The sequence below is a fragment of the Anabrus simplex genome, chromosome 10, assembly GCF_040414725.1.
Source record: "Anabrus simplex isolate iqAnaSimp1 chromosome 10, ASM4041472v1, whole genome shotgun sequence".
Classification (NCBI taxonomy): domain Eukaryota; kingdom Metazoa; phylum Arthropoda; class Insecta; order Orthoptera; family Tettigoniidae; genus Anabrus; species Anabrus simplex.
The window spans coordinates 130,025,347-130,042,413 of NC_090274.1; the positions used below are offsets into that span (position 1 = coordinate 130,025,347).

Below are 17,067 nucleotides of genomic sequence, written 5' to 3' on the forward strand. Positions count from 1 at the left end.
AACAGAGAGTGGTATGTCTGTGGCAGACGACTGACATCACTCTGAGTAGATGGGTTCAGTTGCTGTGAAGCCTACAGGATGTTGCAAATGTCCACTAGTAAACATGGAAAAGCAGGTCAAAATTTTCATAAAGAAAATAAAGTCAAGTCTCCAGCAGGGCTTCCCAAACTACTACTTTTTACAGCACTCAGAGGTCAGAACATTCGTTATGGTTGGTTAGTGTGCCTTAAGTTAAAATAAACAAATATTTTAAATTAAGAACCATTTTAAGTGCTAAACCAGCAAAGATTTTGAACAATCATATCACTGTTTGGTATTGATGCCTGCTTAGAAAAAACTTTTTTGTTGTATTATTTCTTTAAATTTTCTTTTGAAATAATTATTAAGTTTACTGACTATTTTTGGATTATTAATTTCTCAGTGCCATTTTAGTTTACTTGGTAACATAAATCCAAAATTCAAATAACTGTCATCAAATTGATGGTATTTCTACTTCCTACCACTAGTTTGTGGTGTGCCCTCATTCCTGTAATGCTTATTAGTGCTCAACAAAAACTTGTCCATTATTTAGAAAGTAAAGAACAATGGTTACTTCAACACATCGTTCACTAGGTTAGATATTCCCGTGAAAATGTATATAGAAACACTAGGTAATGAGCAAGTTTGATGCCTGAAACAAACTCTGGCTTTGCACTGACTAGATTTAGAAGAATCCAAAAACTCTGTTAACCCCTTCCCAGCGTCAACCGCTTATAAGCATCAGGATAATTATTCGCAAGGTGGGTGAACCGCTTATAACTGTCACCCAAGTTTGTGCGTTTATTACAGATTGCGTCAACCGTTTATAAGAGTCAGAAGTTTATAGATACTTCTGACATCTACTGGCCTTATTTTGCAATGAAGTATTACATTGTAATTCCGTATAATATCATATTCCTGGTAGAATTTAAGTGGCCACGCACACACATTTTCCGTGTGGTCAGGAGTCGAAGCTATATGGCTTCTATGCTAATCCCCCCACCCCCCACCGAGTGTAAACAAACAAAGTAATTTAGCAGCGATATTGAGCAAATGCTCTTGCTTTGCGATGAAAAGTGAAGATGAAAGTAATTATAATTATTCTTCCGAATCGAGTGATGAATTCCACGTCGATAGACATGAATGTGAAGAAACTGAAGACATTCAGACTGACTGGGTTATGTTCGGAGGGCTGCACAACAGATTCTGGTAATAGAGGGATTGATGCTAACTTTGGAGATAATCCTGAACCACTGACAATATGTGAACATTTTCTTAGTAATGAAAATGTATCTGAAGTATGGCTACAATGCCACTTACAAGTGAAATACCAATTTCTATAGTGTCCGTTTGTCTTGCTTCCTATCACGGAATGAACGAACTGATACAACAGTCAAACTCTCACACTGGCTAAAAAGTATCCATGAAAGTATCAGAATATGTGGCGAACAACTGGTCTACAGGATTAAGGATCAGACACACCTCGGCCTGAAGGAGCACATTGGGATCGAAGGAGGACGAGGAGGCAGAGCATGCAGAGTAACCACCAATATACTTACGTTCTCCAAACTCTATATCAGGCGACTTGTTAGAGGTGGTCTTTCCTTGGATTAAATAAGTCGACAACAGGTGGGCCATGAGCGGTACAGTGTTAACCAGGCCTTGCAATGATGTTCCATCAGAAATGAATTTAGCAAACGAACTGTCTAAATCATCTAGTGACTTCAAGACAGGCTCAGGTAAGCTTTGGAAGTAGTCTGTGAAATAGAACGCAAACAATTTAGTGCAAGGACAGAGGAACAAACACAACAGGGATGAAAGGGACACCATCAGCAGGAAACTCGATACACCAACATGCAAAGGATATCCACAACTTACTTTCTGAGAAGAAATTTTACAGATTTCATTTTCTTTAAGTACATTCATACATTTTCATTTTAAACTGTTACGTCTTTCAGCATTCAGTCTATATTTATAAAAAAACAACTACTAAGAACTTTAAACAGGTGGTTTTCAGTAAGAATCTAGAGGGAGAGTAGAGAGGCCCTCACCTGGAGTACACACGACCGCAGACAGGGCTGGATTGTCGACTTCATGGACAGCCTTCTTGACCATCGCCTCAGCCTGGGATATACAGGTAACTGTAAACAACAAGGTTCCCACATGTGAGATATTGAAAATCTGTTTTCACTTTCAGTAATGTTCATCATCAAACTTGCAGGGAATTGATATTCTACTGTCCACCTCTGTAGTGCCGTTAGCTGCTGCCGCAGGAGGCCCGGGTTTGATTCCCGATATTGCCAGAGGGGGCTATGTGCTTAGAAATGGGAGCGAGTGCCACCTCAGGAGAGGACAAGAATATACAATATCTGTCGAGATAACAATGCTAACTTTTTAACCCTAGAACTGGCAACTGTCACATATTTGACACTTTGGCCCCTGCTGTAGTGGCACTGTCAAATATTCAATACGTTCTTATTTCTTCTCGTAATTTCCTCATTTTTTCAACAGATGCCATAAAAGTCCACTTCTTGTCGTTCTCGATGTCGACAGCAGCCATGAGTTCACTTTCATTCATATTTACAACCTTTTTGGGCGCAATTTCACAGAAATAAATGAGTGCAGTTTTTCGATGATCTGCTCGAGTCCTATTTCTGTAGTGTTTGTAAACAAACCTATTCTTTTTTTATTTAGTAGTTTTCCATTTGGTGAGAGTTATTTTCTTCTCTATGTATCTTGTTATTTGTTTTTTTCTTTGCGTTTAGGCCATCTGTGGACCACGGTGCTTGTGTTCTAGCTGTGTTTTTGTCGTCGTCTGCCCCTTTTAGCATACTGGATTGTGTTCTTAGTGGCCTCTTGAGCCTTCCTGTTGGCCCAGTATTCCTTCATTTTCTCGCTGAATTCTTTCCTACGCTCCTCTGACCAATTCCCGGCTCCTTTGTGGCTAGCTGGTTTATAATATACAAATTTAGTACAGTCTGTGTCTAAACAAGGCATCTTCACTTCATTAGGGAAAGTAACTAATGACGTAGGACTAGCGCTAAATTTGTTGGAAGATGACTGAGGTTATTGAGAATGAACTAACAGATTTAGAGTCAGATTTGGAATGTTTATCAGCTATTTCTTCACATCAATATCAGAAAGTGATGAAGAACCTCCCATAACAAAGTAGTCCAAGAGCGCACTTCCAAATGATTGCATGCGAATATATTTTCCCTAATATTTTCAAGAATATACCTCTCAGAGTGATCAAACGTTTGCTAGTACATTACAGATACATTAATGATGATCTGTATATCTCAATTTGTTTGCGACATGTTCAGTTTTGTGTACATATGATCAAAAGTTTTATTCATCATCGTTGCCATCATCATCAATGTCCTGTTCCAGTCGCCTAGGTGTCGTTAACAAGCCTTCTCCACTCCTTTCTGTGCTTCCGCTTTTCCTGCTCCATTACTTCCGCCACATCTAATCCAGCTTCTCTAATGTCCTTCCAAATCTGATCCATCCACCTTCTTCTTGGTCTTCCAACTGGTCTCTTTTCCTCAACTTCTCTTTCCAATTCCCTTCTTGCTACCCGTTCCTTTCCCATTCTTTTTACATGTCTGAACCATCTCAGCCTTGCTTTCTGTATGTTCTGTACTAGCTCTTCTCTGATTTTAATATTTTGAATTTTCTCTCTTCTCGTCTTTTTAACCGATGTTCTCAACAATTTCATTTCTGCTCCTTGAAAGTTTTATTACTATTTTGAATTTAGGAATTACAATTTTTGAACAGACTGAACATTTTTGTAATCAAAACACTTATGCAATTCCATGTCACCACAACAATCCTCAGTGAATTAGTTTTACGTATATAACACTTTGTAGATTTATTTCATATCTTGCGGATATTTTGTATTTTATTTAGACAAGTAAAAGTTGCCACCACAGGAATGAGCACTGCCAGTTCTAGGGTCAACAAGCAGTTCAAGAAAAAATGTGGTTCATTCGCCAATCCTGGACTGCTCTATTAGAATAAATCACTAACTCTGATCTGTTGACAAACAGTGTTCCGACAGCATTGTGTTATAAAAAACATGGCATTTAACCAATGTCTGTGAAAGTTATATTTACTTGCTAATGACGTAACAAGAATACACAAAAAGGCAAAGGTTAATATTAGATATCAAGATAGTAATGGTATGCCCCTTTCCTAAGACGATATTGAACGAGTGGCTCAGCGCCATCATGGTTCATTTCGACATTTTCGGTGTAATGAGTAGAAGAGTTACCCAGTGGACAGCGACTGTGATGTGTGATCCATACAGTACATGAGAGGTCATTGGTATGATAGGACATATCAAATAGAAGAAAATACCTCTACTAATGAATCACGTATGTCTGGTATCTGGTCGACTGTCATTGCATCACCAAAAAAGAAGAAAACCTCATTTCCACATCACTCACATGAACAGCAGCATGTTCTATTCCTGCAAACAAGCCCAGAATGTGATCACTAACAGGAAAGCATCTATCGCAGGACAAAAAGTGCAGTGGTTCCACATTCGACATATTGTTCCCCATAAAGACAGTCCACTTAAGTTTGCAGCGTTCAAGAACTTGTTTCGGTGACCGTTGATCTCAGTAAGAAAACAGTTGGTCGCCCAAGTGGATTTAGGGACACAAACCCCCCTCCTCTTGTAACCTCAAAGGTACAGGATAACGCCTGCAAACAGGACTGACCTACTGAAGCTGTTGACGTATGTCCCTCCCATTGATCATCAGTGGAGGCAAGAGCAGATCGGGATGAAGAGGGGATATTATAGTTTAATTCCTGTGATAGCGTATGTTCAATCATCCCAGGAGCAAAAAAACACCTCCCCAAAACATGCTGACTGTCAGAGGGCATTTCTTTGAGGACATAATTTGTAGTACACATACTAGCATAAGAGTAACTTTGGAATACTTTTCATTATGAAAAGGATACTTTTCTCATTGTCCAGGTGCCTTGTTGACTTTATCGTTCATTTACTCTCAACGTGGCAGGTGGTGCTTAGTCATCTCTGGCACTGAACCCTCCAAATGTAGTTTCATGATACGCGAGTGTGGCATTTTCAAAAAATAACTCTTTAGGGGGACTTATTTGTACGCCCCCCCCCCCCCGTTAAAACGCTTCCAACGCTGTTTCCACTTATGGTAGGGAATTTGGGGAACCGAGTAGTTCTGTCTGCAATTTCAGTTCGATCTCGTCCATTAATTTCCAGGGTGAATTTCAGTTTGGGAAATAGAAAAAATTGTACAAGGACTAGGTCAGGTGAGTGTCCGTCCACAATTCACAAATCAACAGCGATGTGGTCTCTCACACATCGCATGACATTCAGGGACCGCTCAAGTCTCGGGTAAGAATTTGTTAACTAGTGAAAATTTAGATCTTATAATTCCACCTTTACAATACTGTAATTGTCTTTATTACAAAGACTACATTAAATTACACTCGTGAAACATATTTCGTCCTCTTATAGGACATCTTCAGTCACAAATACAAATACATAACATTAAAAATAAGGCGAGGACACATTAAAATAAGTAAATGCAAAGTCTTTGTATATTGTGACGCGGCGCGATAGCGTCTTGTCAATCTTCGATGTTAAAATGGTGCGGTGTAAACATGATATGAAGCATGAAGTCCAATTAAAAATCATATGTTAAAACTGTTGTTCAAAACGAATTGTCAATTATAAAACTCCGTAAGTGGCTATGCGAATAAAATTATGTGCATATTGCACATAAAACAGTGTTGTGGTGATGCCACATTGTGATAGATTTCTTGATTAGGAGGTGGAGTTATACTGATGCAAGTTGAACCTGATTGTGTGTTGACAATAGGGGCCTAAAAAGAAAAAGAAAATATGAATGAACTGAAGAATAAAATGCCGTTAAATGTGAACTAAGTGCCCATCCCGTCACTCACCTCCTTGCCCGTCCTACATCGACCACTCCACCTCAAGTGCTAAGGCTAACTGAGTGACGTCCTCGAAGGTCGTTGATGACTGACTGTGAGGGGAGGTTGAGAGGAGTTTGACGTAAGGGGAGAGGCGTGAGGTAAAGTATTACTCACGTGCCTTCGTGAAAAGAATTTACTGATTAACTCCTCGAAAAGTATATTAATATCCTCCAATATCTCATTAAGATTATAAATCGGGTTGCATTTTTGATCAATATTTATAAAGATGTTTTCTAAAATATTCAATAGATTTCCTTTCTTACATAAATGGAGAATTTGAAGGTCTTGTTGTATGCCCGTGAATGTATGATTGGTATCGTCCATATGAGAACCGAATGCTGAGAATCTGCCGTACTTTGACGCATTAACATGTTCATTATATCTTATGTTAAAATTGCGGCCTGTCTGTCCAATATAACTGGCGGGACACTGCTGGCACTTTAATTTGTAAACACCTGATTTCTGAAATTTGCTATTCCCGTTATTGATAGTGTGCTGATTGAAGAAAAGATGAGTGTTGTTATTGGTTGTTTTAAAAGAAACTTTCATATTAAGTTTCTTGAAAATATTCGTGATTTCGTATATTTTACTGTGACTATAAGTAAAAAGGGCGTAACTATCTTCTTTCTTTTTGGTATCCTTGGTTAATGTGGAAAATGATTTTTTTTCAATTTTGCTAATAATTTTATCTACAAATTGCCTGTTGAACCCGTTTCTTTTTGCTATAAAATAAATAGTATCAAATTCATTTTTACGATCTGCTTCTGACATGGGTATATTATAAGCTCTATAAATCATACTGTAAAAGGAGGCCCTCTTATGTGCTGCCGGGTGTACAGAATTTTGTTTAATTACGTTTGCTGTTTGAGTAGGTTTCCTAAATATTTTAAACCTAAATTTATTAGAGTCATTAATAATTGTAATGTCAAGAAAGTTTAATGCTTTATTATTTTCACTTTCGAAAGAAAGTCCATATTGTTTAATTGTTCTAATACCTCCTGTCCATTAGTAATGCTATGGTCAATTATTGTAAACGTATCATCTACGTATCTCAACCAGGTTATTATTCCTTTAATATTGTTAATTTTGCTATTTTCAAGAAAATCCATATAAATTTCCGCCATAATTCCCGAAGCTGGGGGCCCCATAGGAAGACCTTCCTGTTTATATATTTGACCGTTGAAAGTAAAGTAATTATTAGCGACGGCGAACTCCAAAATATTAATAAAATCGGCTATCTCTTGCCTACTTAAATTACTGTATTTAAGTAGATTATTCTTTACAAGATTTATCGTTTTTGATACTGGAATATTCAAGAACATATTTTTGACGTCGAATGAATACATCTTATGGTTCGATTGTTTGTTTAAATCTTTAATACGATCGCAAAATTCTTTGGAATTCTTAATAGATCTATTACCCTCAAATCTATAATGTTTTTTTAAGAAATTGTGCATAAATCTAGACGTCTTATATATAGGGCTATTTCTGAAATTAATGATGGGTCTTATAGGTATATTCTTTTTATGCACCTTCAGTAGTGCCTTAGCCGTCGGAATACCCGCGTTCATATTAATAAGTTTTTGAGACTCCCTTTCATTAAGGATGAAAGAAGATTGTTTAAGAAGTTTCTTAAAGTTTCTCTGAATGATATTCGTCGGGTCTTTTTTTATAATTTTGAAAGAATTCTCTGCGAAAAAGGTTTTGGTTTTCTGTATGATTCTTTATTCATAATGACTGTCGCATTCCCCTTGTCCGCCTTAGTCACAATCAAATCGTTCTCCTTAATTTTCTGTTCCAATGAAGCCATTGTTTGGTTATGATGTGTAGAAAGTCTATCTTTGTTATTACTTATTAAATTAGGAAGTTTTTTCTTTATCTTAAATCTCGTTTCTGTTTGGTTCTCTATCGGTAACTTTTGTATTGCACTTTCGGCTTCCGCCGTGATCGTGATCGCGTCTTTAAGTTTAAATTGAACGGGCCAATTGAATTTGGGACCTTTCTCCATAACACTTATTTCAGACTTATCAAAACAAGTCTCTGAAAGATTAATAACCGGCTCTTGAAATACAGGAATGGTTGAATGAGTCTGATTATTATGATCCTTAGATGAGGGAGGATATCAATATACTCTTCGAGGAGTTAATCAATAAATTCTTTTCACGAAGGCACGTGAGTAATACTTTACCCCACGCCTCTCCCCTTACGTCAAACTCCTCTCAACCTCCCCTCACAGTCAGTCATCAACGACCTTCGAGGACGTCACTCAGTTAGCCTTAGCACTTGAGGTGGAGTGGTCGATGTAGGACGGGCAAGGAGGTGAGTGACGGGATGGGCACTTAGTTCACATTTAACGGCATTTTATTCTACAGTTCATTCATATTTTCTTTTTCTTTTTAGGCCCCTATTGTCAACACACAATCAGGTTCAACTTGCATCAGTATAACTCCACCTCCTAATCAAGAAATCTATCACAATGTGGCATCACCACAACACTGTTTTATGTGCAATATGCACATAATTTTATTCGCATAGCCACTTACGGAGTTTTATAATTGACAATTCGTTTTGAACAACAGTTTTAACATATGATTTTTAATTGGGCTTCATGCTTCATATCATGTTCACACCGCACCATTTTAACATTGAAGATTGACAAGACGCTATCGCGCCGCGTCACAATATACAAAGACTTTGCATTTACTTATTTTAATGTGTCCTCGCCTTATTTTTAATGTTATGTATTTGTATTTGTGACTGAAGATGTCCTAAAAGAGGACGAAACATGTTTCACGAGTGTAATTTAATGTAGTCTTTGTAATAAAGACAATTACAGTATTGTAAAGGTGGAATTATATAATCTAAATTTTCACTAGTTGATACTTTGACAATACGGGCTCTAATATGAAATTTGTTACGCGCAATACTGCCAATGGCACGATGCTGACCTGTTGTGTCTCAGTAAAGTTTGAAGTAATACTGCAACACACACACAAGCAAACTTTAACTTTGCACCCGCACATGGGATAGGAAGCAGCTGTGGCCACAAGCTGCTCAGTACTCACAAATTAAGAACAGCTAAGTGATACTGACTGAGTTTATTAATGGACTATAGTGGTCCATATTCACTACTTACAGTGATAAACTTACCGCACTGAAAAACTGGACATACTACTCAAAACACAAATTGATATAGTGAACTAGCTTTACAAAATCTCCAATGACTTGATTAAAATTATAACAAAATTACATGTTCAATTGTTGTATGAGTCATCAGTCCATAGACTGGTTTGATGCAGCCCTCCATGCCACCCTATCCTGTGCTAACCTTTTCATTTCTGCATAACTACTGCATCCTACATCTGCCCTAATCTGCTTATCATATTCATACCTTGGTCTACCCCTACCGTTCTTACCACCTACACTTCCTTCAAAAACCAACTGAACAAGTCCTGGGTGTCTTAAGATGTGTCCTATCATTCTATCTCTTCTTCTTGTCAAATTTAGCCAAATTGATCTCCTCTCACCAATTCGATTCAGTATCTCTTCATATGTGATTCGATCTATCCATCCCACCGTCAGCATTCTTCTGTAACACCACATTTCAAAAGCTTCTATTCTATTTCTTTCTGAGCTAGTTATCGTCCATGTTTCAATTCCATACAATGCCACGCTCCACACGAGAGTCTTCAAAAACATCTTTCTAATTCCTATATCAATGTCTGAAGGGAGCAAATTTCTTTTCTTAAGAAAGCTCTTCCTTGCTTGTGCTAGTCTGCATTTTATGTCCTCCTTCTGCCATCGTTAGTTATTTTACTACCCAAGTAACCATATTCATCTACTTCCTTTAAGACTTCATTTCCTAATCTAATATTTCTTGCATCACCTGCCTTCGTTCGACTGCACTCCATTACTTTTGTTTTGGACTTATTTATTTTCATCTTGTACTCCTTACCCAAGACTTCATCCATACCATTCAGCAACTTCGAGATCTTCTGCAGTCGCAGATAAAATAATATCATTGGCAAATCTCAAGGTTTTGATTTCCTCTCCTTGGATTGTGATTCCCTTTCCAAATTTCTCTTTGATTTCCTTTACTGCCTGTTCTATGTAAACGTTGAAAAGGAGGGGGGGGACAAACTGCAGCCTTGCCTCACTCCTTTCTGGATTGCTGCTTCTTTTTCAAAGCCCTCGATTCTTATCACTGCAGACTGATTTTTATACAGGTTGTAGATAATTCTTCGTTCTCGGTATTTGATCCCAATCACCTTCAGAATCTTAAATAGCTTGGTCCAATCAACATTATCGAATGTCTTTTCTAGATCTACGAATGCCATGTACGTGGGCTTGTCCTTCTTGATTCGATCCTCTAAGATCAGACGTAAAGTCAGGATTGCTTCACGTGTTCCTACATTTCTTCTGAAGCCAAACTGATCTTCTCCCAACTCAGCTTCAACTTGTTTTTCCATTCTTCTATAAACAATACGTGTTAAAATTTTGCAGGCATGAGATACTAAACTAATGGTGCTGTAGTTTTCACACCTGTCAGCACCGGCTTTCTTGGGAATAGGTATAACAACATTCTGCCAAAAATCGGATGGGACTTCTCCTGTCTCATACATCTTACACACTAAATGAAATAACCTTACCATGCTGGTTTCTCCTAAGGCAGTCAGTAATTCAGAGGGAATGTCATCAATTCCAGGTGCCTTGTTCCTATTTAGTTCGCTCACAGCTCTGTCAAACTCTGGCCTCAAAATTGGGTCTCCCATTTCATCAGCATCAATAGCCTCCTCTTGTTCCAGAACCAAATTATCTACATTTTCACCGTGATACAACTGTTGGATATGTTCCTGCCATGTTTCTGCTTTGTCTTCTTTCCCTAGAAGTGGCTTTCCATCTGAGCTCTTAATATTCATACACCTAGATTTCCTTTCTTCAAAGGTTTCCTTGATTTTCCTGTATGCAGCATCTACCTTACCCAGGACCATACAGCCTTCGACATCCTTTCACTTCTCCTTCAGCCATTCTTCCTTAGCTACCTTGCACTTTCTATCCACTTCATTCTTTAATCGCTTGTATTACTTTCTGCCCTCTTCATTTCTAGCATTCTTGTATTTTCGTCGTTCATCAATCAGGTCTAGTATCTCCTGAGTTATGCACCGATTCTTAGTTGATCTTTTCTTCCTTCCTAACATTTCTTCAGCAGCCCTTCTGACTTCATTTTTCATGACTATCCACTCTTCCTCTATTGTGTTTCCTTCAGCCTTTTTATTTAGTTCTTTTGCAACATGTTCCTTGAAACAATCCCTCACACTCTTTTCTTTAAACTTGTCTAGATCCCATCTTTTTGCATTCTTTCCTTTCTTCAATTTCTTCAGCTTCAGATGGCATTTCATGACCAACAAGTTGTGGTCAGAGTCCACGTCTGCTCCTAGGAAAGTTTTGCAATCCAACACCTGGTTTCTGAATCTCTGCAGAATCATCTTCTTCATGTGCGATGTCCTCGCAGAACGTTGGCGATCAGTAGCATGATCTGTTGTTTGTTCATAGCTGTTCTGAACAGAGTAAGCTTCATCACCCCAAACCACTGGCTCAAGTTGCCGAGCCATGATGTCCTCCTTCTCCCCGGACCACGTTTTCCATTAATTTTCCCTTGGAGTATTACTTGCAGAAGGTGGTATTTAGAGTTCCGCAACATATGACCAAAATATTCTAGTTTCCTTCTCTTGATGGTAGTGTTCTTTGTTCATACAGTGCAAAACATCTCTATTGGTCATTTTAGCTGTCCAAGGTATCTTCAGCATCCTTCGGTACATCCACATTTCAAATGCTTGCAATCTCTTACACATGGTTTCAGTTAGTGTCCATGCCTCAACGCCATATAACAGAATGCTGAAAACGTAGCACCGGAGTAGTCGTGTCCGTTGTGAAATGAAAAGGTCACGGCTTGTTTCCTAAGTCTCTGAAAAGAAGTTCTGGCCTGCTCAATTCTGCATTGGATCTCGTGAGTAAGGTCCCAGTCATCATTGATGTGACATCCCAGTTATTTAAATGTTGCCACTCTCGCGATCTGGTCCTTCGCTGTTGTGAGATTACCTCAAATGCCATCTTCTTTCCTACTTATAACCATCCACTTGGTCTTCTTTGCATTAAGCTTCAAGCCCATTGCGCTGCTGGCTTCAGTGACAGCATTAAGTAGATCCTGGAGATTGGTTGCAAGTAGCACAGTGTCATCGGCGTACCTGATGTTATTTATGATGAAACCATTAACCACAATTCCTTGAGTCTTTCCGTAAAGAGCATCTCGAAAAATCTTTTCTGAATAGATGTTGAAGAGCATGGGGGAAAGAATACAGCCTTGGCGAACTCCTTTCATAATTGAGACTTCTTCCGAGACACGACCATCAACTCTTATGCCAGCACACTGGTTCCAGTAGAGATTACCAATAATACGAATGTCCCGTCCATCAAATCCTAATTCCCGAAGAATGTTCATAAGTTCATCATGGTGGACTGTATCGAAAGCCTTTTCGTATGATGTAGATGTTGATTCCCATAGGGAACCTAGAATATTTGTCCTGAATGAGTAAATTTATAATACCAATATAATGGTCCGTTATTGGACATTCAGGACAAATATTTTAAATTCCTTATGGGAATCAACATCTACATCATTTGATGGCCAGGCAGGCATCTATTTTTGGAAATGAGACATAGCTCTCATAGTGCATTGGCACTGCTGGTGGCTTCAAATAGCCTATGCAGTGGCCTCCACGGTATGCACTAGCCTTGCGTCTTGGGTGGTGTGCTAAGTCCCAACTGATGAGCCTAACTTAGCACACGAGGGCGAGACGCAGGCAACCAAGAATGAGTTAGCTGGAAAATTTATAATGTCCAATAACGGACCATTATATTGGTATTATAGCCTTTTCGTAATCGATGAAACAAGCAAAAACATCGACATTGACATCTCGACACCGTTGGACTAATACCTGCAGACTAAATAATGCCTCTCTAGTACCAAAAGCATGTCTGAAGCCAAACTGCGAGGTTCCGATATTCTTCTCACATTTATGATAAATTCTCGCATGCAAGACTTTTAGGAATACTTTCAGAACGTGGCTCATCAAACTAATTGTTCTATATTCAATGCAGAATTTTGCATTGGCTCTCTTAGGCAATATTATGAAAGTCAACTTGAGCCAGTCTCGAGGAATGGTTCCACTGCGGTGAATACTGTTGAATAGGTCAACTAATAATGAAAGGGATTTTTCTTTCTCAAGGAGTTTCAGTATCTCAGCATACATGTCATCAGGGCCTGGAGCCTTCCCATTCTTCGCTGTTCTTATGGCATATTCTACTTCTGCACGTCTGATATCCACACCATCGTCTGCCCAAGCACCATGATCCACATTTCTGCGATCCAAGAAGAGATTTTGAACATATTCCATCCATTCCTTCAGTTTCTCTTCAGTGCTCGCTAAGATGTCACCATTCTTATTAAGGAGGACTCCACTACCCTTCCTGTTATATGCACCAGTTACTTGTTTCACTTTTTTGTACATGTTGAAAAAATCATGTTTGGAATTTATTATTTCTATTTCGTTGCATTCCTCAGAGAGTTGTTGTACTTTTGCATTCCTTATTCTTTGTTGTATTAAATTCTGCAAACTTTTGTACTTTACAGGATCTTTGTTTTTAAAAGACCTTCTCTGGTCCATCAGCTTCAGGATTTCTTCTGTCATCCATGGCTTGTTTTTCCTTCTTCCAGCATTCATTAATTTTACTTGACTTACGTCGTTAATTGCAGAATCATAATGAAGTCTATTTGATACCTTCCAGTGTCTCCAGGTCTCGTCCACATAAAGCCGACGTTTGTGGTGTTTGAACGAAGTATTGGCAAGGACTAAATTATGATCAGTGCAGAATTCAACCAGCCTACTTCCTCTTTCGTTCCTTTGTCCCAATCCAAATTCTCTTACTGTGCTACCTTCTCTTCCTTGGCCTACCACTGCATTCCAGTCTCCCATCACAATTAGATTCTCGTCACCTTTTACATATTGTATTAAATCTTCTATCTCTTCATATATTCTTTCGATTTCCTCATCATATGCTGAGCTAGTAGGCATATAGACCTGCACTATTGTGGTGGGCATTGGTTTGGTGTCCATCTTAACGACAATAATTCTTTCACTATGCCAGTCATAGTAGGTTACCCGCTGAGCTATTTTCTTATTCATTATTAAACCAACTCCTGCATTTACTCTGTTTGATTTTGTGTTGATAATTCGGTAGTTGCCTGAACAAAAATCTTGCTCTTCCTGCCAACGTACTTCACTTATACCAACTACATCTAATTTTAGCCTATCCATCTCCCTTTTCAGATTCTCTAACCTACCACAACGATTCAAACTTCTAACATTCCATGCTCCGACTTGCAGAATATCAGTATCCATCTTCCTGATGATCGCCCCCTCTCGTGTAGTCCCCACCCGGAGATCCGAACAGGGGACTAGTTTACCTCCGGAATATTTTACCCAGGAGGAAGCCATCATCAGTACATCATTCATACAGAGAGAGCTGCATGTCCTCGGGAGTTAGTTACGGCTGTAGTTTCCCGTTGCTTTCAGTCATGTAACAGTATCAACACAGCTAAGCCATGTTGAGTATTATTACAAGGCCGTATCAGTCGATCATCTAGACTGCCGCCCTTGCAACTACCGAAAGTCTGCTACCCCCCTTTCGATGAACCATTCATTAGTCTGGTCTCTCAACAGATACCCATCCGATATGGTTGCACCTGCGGCTCGGCTATCTGCATCACTGGGACACGCAAGCCTCCCCACCGCGGCAAGGTCACATGGTTCGCATTATCATAACATTATTTAAACAATTGAAATATAGCTATTACATGATGTCTATTGTTTCATCTTCAAAGATAAAATGTTCTGCTCGTATACACTTGTCATTCAATCAGCAAGTTTAACTCTCATTGGAAGAGTGTTCTACACTTGGATAGGGATAAAGGCTGTAGACTCATTATTACTCAATTTTTTTGACACATTAGTTTGTCAATTTAAACAAAGAGTTTTCTTCTGAATATGTTCGCATGTAGCTGAATATCTTCTCTGCTTCAGTGCCTTCATGTGTTCTTTATATCAAATTTCTAACCTTCTTCCTGATTGACTGATGTACTATTTTTGACACTCCTTGACACGTCAAGATATAAACACCTGATTGATGATATTGACCAACTATCAACCTTGTGTGAATTAGATAATAATAAAATCTTATTTATTTATTTATTCATTTATTGGTTCATGGTGTGGGTTCCTCGAGTATCTTGGATAGATATTCACACTTAGCTCTACTAATGCCCTCAATGTTAAGCTGACAAATAGTTAATTGAGGGCCCAGGGTCCGAATATTGAATGCAGAGTCCTTAGAAGGACTTTTTGTCTTATTTCTACTGTCATAGGGCAGTATGGCGGCCATCTTATCACTGTTGCTTTCTTAGCACCACCTGCAGGACATGTAGGGCAATTTAAGGTTTTACCTACGGACGTGAAGCAACTTAGTAGGTTAGCTGGAACATCATAGGGTGCCGATGCCAGAACACTCAGGACTACTGCTTTGGCTGTTTTATATTCCCAGCTGAATATTGTGCAGGGATTTAGTTCAATAGCTCTCACTGCCATCTAGTGGATATTCAACTTCGCCAAACAATGTGTATCATCTCCGGTACTCTACGTTGTACTCCCTCCCAGTGGTTGCCTGTACTATGTAACATTACTCCACCCCATCTTAGGAGACAGCAAGCTCTTGTTCACCTGTGGTGTAGGATCTTGGAAAACGATCCTCTTCCAATTCATTATGATGTCAAACATCTTTCTAAACCGAGATTGAAATCAAGAAAGCCAGCCTGCAAGACGGCTACAGATCTTACGTCCACCAGGTTCAATCTCCAAAATGCCTGGAGAGATTAATGGTTAAACTCGACAACTCATGGCCTACTTTCAATCAGTGATCCCACTACAAGGCTTGCTGGCTTTAATCTACCTCGGACAGTCTGGTCAAGGTGTGGTACTGGTCGAACTGGTGCAGCCCTATATCAATGGGGTTGGATAAATTCTCCCCAATGTGATTGCGGTTTCGAATTGCAAATCATCAAGCATACTGTGCAGGAGTGCCATCTACATGCATATCCCGCCTCCTTGAATGAAGTCCACTCAACATCTTCAGACGGAATTACATGGATGGCAGACCTTTCTATCCATATTTGAAAAGTGGTCCTAATGCTGTGAATTGTATATATGTAACCATATAATTTAATGTAATTCTTATTGTCTTGCAAGCATCATACGCCTAATAATAATAATAATAATAATAATAATAATAATAATAATAATAATAATAATAATAATAATAATGGTGTGGGTTACTGTAGTCACGTCCTAGTTCGTGAACCGTGGGCAACGGGTGAGTGGCCTAGTAAGTGGTCCTGAGAGTCGGGATACCAGTTGCTATGGAATGGGAGTGGGCATTTCGGACAAATTCTGAGTCATGGTCCTCCTTGTGCACAGGCGGCTAGGACTATACAATCCATAACCCGTTAGAGGAGAGATCCTCACTTGGACTATGTGTAAGTAGGGTAGCATCATGCTTCATGAATTTACCGAGCTCAGAACATTTTAAGCAAACCTCGGACCTATGGGAGTAACGGAGTCCCACTCCCATTTGACAGGCGAGGGACTCCTTCGAAACAACTTGGCAAACAAAATGGAATTCGATGGGGAGCTATCAATATTAATGGGGCTTATGGAAGAAAGAAAGTAGAATTGGAGTCAGCAAAGAGGATGCACCTGGATGTGCTAGGAGGAAGTGATATTCGGGTAAGGGGAGATAAGGAGGAAGAGATACGATATTATAAAGTGTACTTGACGGGTGTTAGAAAGGGAAGGGCAGAGTATGGGGTAGGGCTGTTTATCAGGAATACCACTGCACACAACATAGTTTCTGTTAGGCACGTAAATGAGAGACTGATGTGGGTAGATTTGTCAG

At 39.1% G+C, this 17,067-nt stretch overlaps 1 protein-coding gene across 4 annotated transcripts in view; it reads right to left on the bottom strand.

Moving 5' to 3' along the window:
• The window catches only part of Hip1 (Huntingtin interacting protein 1), a 604,867-nt gene that overhangs the window by 125,415 nt on the left and 462,385 nt on the right, over positions 1–17,067 (bottom strand). For all 4 annotated transcript variants that reach the window (XM_067154583.2, XM_067154580.2, XM_067154584.2 and 1 more), the window contains 2 exons: positions 2,070–2,159; positions 1,578–1,775 (listed from right to left, as the gene is read on the bottom strand). In XM_067154583.2, coding sequence (XP_067010684.2) covers positions 1,578–1,775; positions 2,070–2,159 — 288 coding nt within the window. The remainder of the gene's footprint in view (positions 1–1,577; positions 1,776–2,069; positions 2,160–17,067) is intronic.